This window comes from Lonchura striata, chromosome 30, assembly GCF_046129695.1.
Source record: "Lonchura striata isolate bLonStr1 chromosome 30, bLonStr1.mat, whole genome shotgun sequence".
Lineage (NCBI taxonomy): Eukaryota > Metazoa > Chordata > Aves > Passeriformes > Estrildidae > Lonchura > Lonchura striata.
In genome coordinates, this window is record NC_134632.1 from 1708035 (window position 1) to 1717083 (window position 9049).

The 9049-nt window shown below is 56.7% G+C and overlaps 1 protein-coding gene across 1 annotated transcript; it reads left to right on the forward strand.

Moving 5' to 3' along the window:
* The first annotated feature begins 1314 nt into the window (after window positions 1-1314).
* FGD2 (FYVE, RhoGEF and PH domain containing 2) lies at window positions 1315-8704 on the forward strand. The gene is made up of 16 exons (XM_077789017.1): window positions 1315-1580; window positions 3436-3667; window positions 3762-3842; window positions 4150-4298; window positions 4624-4780; window positions 4902-5040; window positions 5554-5612; window positions 5953-6099; window positions 6453-6545; window positions 6850-6929; window positions 7006-7036; window positions 7139-7231; window positions 7371-7496; window positions 7691-7837; window positions 8237-8380; window positions 8480-8704. Exons 1-16 carry the CDS (start codon window positions 1516-1518, stop codon window positions 8702-8704), a joined length of 1968 nt encoding a protein of 655 aa, XP_077645143.1. The 5' UTR covers window positions 1315-1515.
* The last annotated feature ends 345 nt before the right edge of the window (window positions 8705-9049 follow it).

Here is a 9049-nt window from a genome sequence, read left to right on the forward strand (position 1 = left end):
AAGGAAAGGAAAGGAAAGGAAAGGAAAGGAAAGGAAAGGAAAGGAAAGGAAAGGAAAGGGAAAGGAAAGGAGGAAAGGATTATAAATGAAAATTTGTCTAGCCAAATTAATATGAAAAAATAAAATATTTATTTTGCAATCAAATTCTATCTAGCCAGCCACAAGGAAAGAACAGAGCCGAGCCCGGGGTCGGCCCTGGGTGTGCCACAAGGAGTCAGCCTCAGCAGAGGTTTTTCCCCGTGCCCACACACCTCCATCCTGGCACAAGAGGTTTTTATAGGGAAAATTCCGCCTGAGGCCAAGATTTCAGTAATCAGTCTTTTCTTCTATTCAGAGTCGATATGTTAATAAGATTCTCTTTTTTTGGAGATGAGGGAGAACAATTCAGTGTCTGGAGTTGTTGAATCCCTTGATGAAATTTTCGGGAATGCTGCATTCACATGGATCTGCCTGAGGATTTCCATGAGATCCATCTCGGGTCGTTCAGGCCATGATCAGCACCTGGGGTTCCCGTATCTCCCCAGCCATGGCCCATCTCATCTCCTGGGGAGCCGCACCTTCTTACTTGTACATCAGTTTCTAATCTACACCCAGTCTCCCTGGGAGGGTGGCGGGGAAATCCTAATACAAACGTGGATACTCTAACAAACATTCAATATCACATATATCATATTAGAAATGGCACGAATTATATCTACTACACATAACAAAAGGAAAACACCAAAAAATACAAGGAAAGGAAAAGAGAAGAAAGCAAAGCAGATCTCCAGTGCTGGTTCCAGCATTGCTCTGGCTGATGGGGTGCCCAGGCTCCTGGGGCACAAGCTCTGTGATGGGTTTCTCACTTGCCATGCAAACTGGTTCTCATGCACAGTGCACTCCTATAGATCTTTCTGGAAAAGTCTTGCCCTACCTCCACGTGGCCCCTTCTCCAGCCACCTCTTGTTCTTTCTCATGGTTGTTACCGAAATCCTTGTCTGTTGTTACCAGCACTCCTTGGCTGGCCCCACGGCCATGCAGCTCTTGGAGTCTGGGACAGACACATCAGCCCTAGCTGGGCACCAGGGTCCTGCCAGCCCACTCCTGGCCCCTCCAGCCATCCAGGCTGTCCAGACTCCCACCCTGAAGCCCACCCTGGTGGGACACAGCCCACCCCACCGGGGCTGCACAGCCGGGAGGTGTCCCAGGTCACACCATCCCTGCTGCTGCTCGGCCTTGGCTGTGCCACCACTTGGATCCCTCCCAAACTGAAGCGATTCCCAGTGTTTTCTCAGCATTTCTCCTACCCACAAACTGCTGTGCTTCCTCTTTCCCTTCCCTTTTGAGGCCAACCCAGAAACAAGCTCTGCTACCACAGAGGGGGCAGCGGGTGGGCTTTGCCTCGTGCAAATCCTTGTTCCCAAACTGCAGCCAGAAACACTTCAGAGCAGAGAGGGGGACAGAAGAAGGAGCTGCAGTCCCCAGAACCTGCCCCTGCAGCTCCAGGACACCCAGGACCTGCTCCCAGCCCATGCCATGGAAGGAAAGGCGGCAAATCAGCAGAGTGTGGTGAAGCTGGTGGCTGCGTTTGAAGAGCACTGGTAAGGCAGGAGGGCTCTGGGTGCTGAGGGTGTGTTAGGGCTCCACGTGGAATGGGTTTGGGAAGGAAGAAACCCACTGTGGAGGTGGTTTGGAGCATGTGGAGAAGCTGACATGGTGATTTGCAGTTCTTCACAACTCAGGTCTGCCTCAATGTCTTCCTCCTGCTGTGGGTCATGAGCAGAATCTGAAAACCTCAGTGGGGTGTGAGTGGTTCTGCCTGGCTCAGGGTTAGGCTGTGGCAGGCCATTCCCCCACACCCAGCATCTTCACACTCAGCCTGGCTGGTGCATGCTGCTGCTGCTGGGGAAAGGAATTGTGGTTTGGAAATATGTAGGCAGAGGGGTGTCACTGAGAATTAACTGCCTGAGTGTCTGGGAGGGTTCCAGCCTCAGACTGTTCACCTGTTTGCAAAGATGTGGCTCCTAGGAAAGGAAACAGAAGGCGTTATGTTAAGGGAGAGAAAGAATTCCTTTCATAAAACAGCTCCTGCCTTTGGAGTGGAGTATGTGCTGGGGTCTGAGCAAGGGGATCGGCCCTGGCTCTGGTGTAAAAGTAATTCTGAGGCTTCAGGTGAGTAGTCAGAGCTGTGCCTCAGTTTCTCCTTCTGATGGATCAAGCTACAGAATCCTGCCATACCTTGTACCCATGAGATGCTCTCAGTGAGCCTTGGAGGGGCTGGGTGTTTGGGCAGGTGAGTTTTGCAGCAGTTCCTGAAGATGCTGAGGCACAAGATTTCCTTTCATTCTAGGAACTCCTGCACCTCTGCTGTGTGCTTGTCCCCAGACTTTGTGCTTGTCCCCATCATCCCACAGGGATGTTGTGTTGGAACCACTGCAGTGTTTGCTCTGCCCCCATGTCACTGCTGCAGCGTGTTTGTTGTTTGCTCTGGAGTGTGAGTTTGATTTAGAGGAAATAAAAGTAACTTGAGACTTTCAGAGGAAGCTGGGGAACTTGGGAATGAGCAGAGCATTTTGGAGCAGACAATGGTTTGGCCTAAGTCAGCATAAGTAGAAAGATAGAAGTTCCCTGTTGGGACTCAGCTGTGGCTTTAGGATGATAGAGGTTTGGGAGGCACCAGAGAGATGGAAAAATCCTCTTTGTCTCTGAAGGGTTCTGCCAGTCCCCTGGACAGGAGGGGATTTGTGCATGGCTGTGGATGCATTCCTGAGCTCACAGACATCCTGAGCACAGGATGGAGCTGACATCGTCTTCAGATGAGCGTCTGCACCTCAAGTCACTTCCTACTCTCAACTTTGCAGTTTGGTGTCAAATTTCTTCATGTCTTTCCCATCCTACCCATCCCACTCCTGTCTGCAGGCCAACAGTGGATGTCTTTCCAGTTTCTGCCCAGAGCAGTTTCCTGCAGTGACCAGCTCTTGGATGACAGACAAGTCACTTGCTGTCACCTTCACAGCCTGGCTTCTCCCTCATGCCTGCTCTGGACCTGCTTTCTTTGTCTTTGCCAGAAAAGGGAAGAGAGAACACCACCAAAAACAACCTGTCTGTAAAACCACCCACACATGGCCTGCTCTTGGCTCAAAGCTCTTGGCTATTTGGCTTCTCCCTGCTTTTCTCCGTGGTGGCAGCAGGCAGAAATCCAGAGCTGTGGGTGGGATAAACAGCAGGATCCTGCTTTTCTAGAGCAGGAGAGGGACTGGGCACAGCAGCAGGGGGCTCTGGGAGAAGAGAGGCTGGATCCTGGCCCTGTGGAGGATGCTGAGGATGTTTTACTGCAGGGCTGTAGCGGAGCAGAGCAGCGTCAGCGCTGGGCAGCTGCTGCTTTTGTCCCTTTTGGTGGCTTTAAGCTGGGGGCTGTGCTGGGGCAATGGCTGAGCTGATCACGTTCCTTTGCAGCAGGGACAGCACATCTGCCCAGAGGGACAAGCAGGCAGGCAGGCAGCCCCAGCAGCTTCCAGCATTTCCTGCCAGCCAGAGGCGTTCCCTGAGCAGAGAAGAGAATGAGGAGGAGAAGGATCAGCAAGGTCAGCGTGGACTCAGTTTCAAATGCCTCCGTTCTCTGCGATGCAAAATCCGTGAGGACAGCTGGAGGAGGCCACAGGGCCCAGGCCTGGAGCCTGGCAGCCAGGTGAGCTCCAGAGGCTGGTGGGTGCCCACGCTCAGGCAGGGCTGGCTCAGGGTCACATCTCTGCCCACGAGACTGAGCCCTGCTCCCCATGCAGGAGCCAGAGGAAAAGAAAATCGCGCTGGAGCTGCTGGAGACAGAGCAGGCTTATGTCAACCGCCTCCACCTCCTTGACCAGGTGAACTGGGGAATGGAGGGACCAGTGCAAGGGGATTTTGGAGGGATTGAAGCTGTAAAAATGAGAAACACATGGGCTGCTGGTCTTTTCAGCCAGAGACTGGGTCTGGCCTTTGCCTTTCCTATACCCCACACCTCTGGGAAGCACCCTTGTCCTAGCAAAGCCTTCCATCCCACTCTCCTCTTGGGGCCTGGGATTTTCCTAGTGCACAGTCAGGCCTTTCACTGGGTGATGCACCAGTCTCAGAGGGGGAATGGGATCCTCAAACACCTCCCTGGCCCTTTTTGTTCACCCTTCTTTCTTCCAGGTATTCTATACAGAGCTGATGAAAGAAGCCAAAACTGGGAAGACAGTCCCAGAGGAGGTGGTGAAAATGATCTTTTCCAACATCTCCTCCATCTACCAGTTCCACGCTGAGTTCTTCCTGCCAGAGCTGCAGAAGCGCATGGAGGATTGGTGAGCTGCAGGAGGGCCAGAATGGGGGAGCAGCACGGAGTGTGGGCTCTCACCAGGACCAGAACTCAGCCTGTTTTGCTCCAAGTGTCTTTGCTGGAAAACACTTCCTTAAAACACTCAGAGTATGGAAACCTGGGAGACATCTCAGGTGGTTTGAGGGTGTGCCTGGGTATGAGCAGCCCAGGCTGGCTGCAAGGTGGGGGCAGGAAACACTGTGGGGATGTAGCAGCCTGCAGCAGGGTCCTTCAGTCCTCCACCGTGGTCCTTCAGTTCATCCCTCACTGTCTGTCTGTCCTGAGGAAGCTGCTGTGGTTCCCTCCTGCAGGAACAGCAACCCCCGCATTGGGGATGTCATCCAGAAGCTTGCACCCTTCCTCAAGATGTACGGGGAGTACGTGAAGAACTTCGACAAGGCCGTGGAGCTCATCACTGCCTGGTCAGAGAAATCACCTCCCTTCCAGGAGCTCATTGCTGACATCCAGGTAAGGGCAGGGTGGGGGCGTCGCAGCAGAGCTCCCAAAATCTCCTGGGAACGTGGAAACAACAGCGGGTGGGAGCTGCCTTGGTCACTGTTCCTCTCTCCGTGCCTGCTGTCCTGCCCAGAAGAGGAAGGTCTGTGCTAACCTGACGCTGCAGCACCACATGCTGGAACCTGTGCAGAGGATCCCACGCTACGAGCTCCTGCTGAAGGATTACGTCCGGAAACTCCCGCCCCAGTCCCCCGACAGGGGCGACGCCGAGAGTAAGGACTCTGCGTCTCCAGGGTGGGGAGAACAGGGTGGGTTTGTAGGGAAATAACAACGCCTGGTGTTGTACATGGGCACCAGAAAACCTGGATTCACTCACCAGCTGCCCTGTGCCCTTGGATAAACCTCTCTGATCATTTTCTAGCAGGGAGAGGGATTAATCTTCCTTTTGAGGAGCTGGGGGAGGGAAAGGATGGTGTGTCAGGTGTCCACAGTATCCCCTAAAGAGACCTGTGGCAGGTGGGAGAGCTTTCAGACCCCTGTGGATAACACAGTTCCCAGTCCTGCTGGGATGGAGGGATACACAAGTGGGCTGTCTGTCCCTCCAAGCCCCCTCCATGTGCAGTCCAGCTGTACCCAGACTCCTGCACAGCACTTCAGGGCCACTTTGGTTGTGTTCGTGGAAGGGCAGCAGCTGCTACTCATGTGCATCCATGAGGGACAGAGCCAGAAGCTTCCTCCCACAGCTCCAGAGCAGGTGTTTCACCTCCTGTCTGTTCTCATTGCAGAGGCCCTGGAGATGATTTTTATGGTGGCCAAGCACTCCAATGCAGCTATTGCCGAGATGGTGAGGCTCTGTCCCAGCTGGAAATGCTTTGCAGCTCATGGCACAGTCCCCTGAAAGGGACAAGAGCCTTGTGGGTTCAGCTGTGGAGCTTAAACCCTGCTCTCAATGCCCAACCTCACCACCCCAAGCCTGTGGAAGTCACATCTGTAGCATCAGCTGGGGTGTGACCAGCTGGTCAAGGCTGGGAGCTGCTCCCAAAGATCAGTCTGGGCTGAGAGAGCTGTGCTACCTCTCCCAGTATTCAGCAACAGGCTGGGAGGCGGGCATGGAGGGGACCCAGCAGCGACAGGGTCCTGGCTGCTCAGCACCCCACAAGAACAGGTCCCTCTGCCTACCCCAGGAACGGCTGCAGAACCTCTGGGTAGTCTATCAGAGGCTGGGCCTCGAGGATGACATCGTGGATCCCTCCAATGAGCTGATCAAGGAGGGACCAATCCAAAAAATCTCCACCCGCAACAACAGCACATCGGAGAAGTACCTGTTCCTGGTGGGAGCTGGGATGCCTGGGGCAAGGGGAGGGAGCAGATGAGACAGGAGTGGGGAGAGGGGCAGCACAGCCTGGCCAGGGTGTTGCTGGGTCACCTGAACACTGAGGGGCTGAATTCAGAGCTGGGGATGGGGGTTTGACTCGACCCCGCTCAGTGCAGGGCACCCTGTGCAGGACATGGTTGGGAATTTGCAGGGTGGGAGGGGACTGAGGCAGAAACAGATAGGTTTGAGGTGGGATTCTTCCCAAGGACCAGCTCAGCTCTGGGCAGTGAAGGACCCCTGGCCCCAGGGAAGCCCACAGCTCAGAGCAGGCAGTGCTGGGCTCCAACCCACCCTCTTCTCCCCTCCCAGTTCAACAACATGCTGCTGTACTGCGTGCCCAAGGTCATCCAGGTGGGCGCCGAGTTCCAGGTCCACCTCCGCATGGATGTGGGGGGCATGAAGGTCAGACAGACACCTTGTCTTTGTGCTTGCCCCAGCTCCTGCCTGCTCCAAAAGCCCCTGCTCTGGGGTGTGGCTGTTGCCCAAACTTCCTCAGGAGGGAGGGAGCAGCTGGAGGCAGAGGTGGCTTTGTGAGTGGGGTTGATACTCTGATCCTGGGAAATGCCAGTGAAATCTTGTGCCTGTGGGATCTGAGGGGCTGAAGGGCTTGTGCCAGCGGGACATCCCTGTGCTCCACATCATGGAGAAAGGTCCAGGGCTGCTGGAAGTGGGTTCACCTCCACATCTCCTCTCTGGTCTCCCACAGGTGCGGGAGCTGAAGGATGCTGAGTTCCCTCACACCTTCCTGGTGTCGGGAAAGCAGCGGACGCTGGAGCTCCAAGCCAGGTAAGGGGAAGAGTGACATCATGCAGACCCTCAGGGAGGAGGGACAACAGCTCATCCAGGTCCCTTTTGTACCCAGGTCCAGGGAGGAGATGAACGCCTGGATCAAGGTACCACTGAGTGCTGGGAGAGGGGGCACAGCCCCCTCATCCCAGCTGGATGCCTGGGTCAGGGCACCTCCAGTGCCCCTCCAGTCCTGCCTTCCCCTCTAGGCCTTCCAAGATGCCATTGACAGGAAGGAGAAGAGGAGTGAGACCTTTAAGACAGCAGTCCATGGACTGGAGACAGACACCCCTGCACTGAAGGTAACCTTTCTGCTCTCCCTGTGCCCCACCTGGAAGAAAACACCTTGCTGTGCCTCAGTTTCTCAAGCTAAACCGACCTGGGTGGAAGCTGAGGAGGGGAAGGGGTGAGGACACCCACACTATGGTCTCCCACCCCCAGACAGAGGAGCTGGGCCGCCGAGCCCCACAGTGGGTGCGGGACAATCTGGTGACCATGTGCATGCGCTGCAAGGAGCCCTTCAACGCCATCACCCGCCGGAGGCACCACTGCCGAGCCTGTGGATATGTGAGCCCCCCGCGCCCCCCTCCATCCCTCCTGGCCTGCTCAGGTGCCTGCTGGGCCAGGAGTGCACCTCTCCTACACCTTGTACCCCATCCCTAGGCTTAGGGCTGCTCCTGCCCCTCAGCTCCTCATGGAGCTGTCGCTGGGTCCCCTAGCCCTGCCCCAGTGTCACCAGTGTCGCTGTCTGGTGGCTGCAGGTGGTGTGTGCTCGCTGCTCTGACTACAAGGCCGAGCTGCAGTACGATGGGAACCGCCCAAACCGGGTCTGCCAGGAGTGTTTCATCTTCCTGACCGGCCACACGGTGCTCGAGGACCGCGAGGGGAAGCACAAAGGCATCCTGGAGGTGAGCTCCGCCCCAGGCTGCCCTCTGAGCACTGCCACCCACCCCGGTCTCCAGCCTCGCTGTCCCAGCCCGGCCCTGCGCCCGCAGCAGGAGGGGTGGGAGTCACTCCCCCAGCAGTCAGAAGGTGCATGAGTTGATCTCCCTCCTTCGTGCTCTAAGCATTGGGATCAAGCAGCCAGGGCTCCCTTCACCACAGAATGTCAGCAGCATCGTCATGGCCAGGACAGCCCCTCACCTGGACCTGCTTTGGGAGTGAGACCTCTAAGACAGGGGGACCTTTAAACCCCCTTCAGGGGGTTTCCTGAAGTGGGCAGGGAATTCCCCAGGAAATTCTCTCAGCTCAATGCCCTTTCTACCATCTGCACTGGGTATTGAGGGATTGGTTGGTTATTTTGGCAGAAAGGAGCTGCAGAGGTATCAAGCAGGAGTTTGCTCTGCAGTACCCTGCAGCTGCTGGACAAGAACGGCAAGGGGGGCACACGGGGCTGGTTCGTGATCCCACAGGACGATCCCCTCGTGCTCTACATCTATGCAGCCCCGCAGGTGAGGCCTGCCTCGAATCCATCCCAGGGGACGTCCCGCTGTGCCCAGGGGACATCCCGCTGTCATCCCCCGCCTCCCACCGCTGTCTCTTCTTGGCAGGATGTCCGAGCCCACACCTCCATCCCCCTGCTGGGCTACCAGGTGCGGGACATGCCCCAGAGCGAGTCCCGGCACCTCTTCCAGCTGGCGCAGTCCCGGCAGGTGTTCACCTTCGTGGCCGACACTGAGGAGCTGAAACAACGCTGGATGAAGGCCATGGCACGCTCTGCTGCGGGGATCACGCACCCGGAGGAGGAGGAGGAGGATGCAGATGAAGCCAAATGAGGCCGTTCCCAGCCCTGCTCTGCCTGCTCTCGCTGCTGGCTTTGGGCAGACCCCCGACATCTCTGCATTCTGGTTTTCCATCCTGACAGGGGCAGGACGGGGACACGTTTGGCAGCACACGGACAAGCCGGATGCCCTGTCCCTCGCTGCTCACGCTCCGCGCTGGGCAGAGCGGAGGATTTGGGGGATTTGGGGGATTTTGGGGACCCGCGGCTCGCAGACGCCGGGCGCTGTGCGGTGCCACCGGCGGCCACGCGAGGGCAGCAGCGCCCCGCGCTTCCGTAGCCGGGCGGGGATGGCCCGAGCCGGGCGAGCCTGCGGGGCTGGGGCTGCCGGGATAAACCC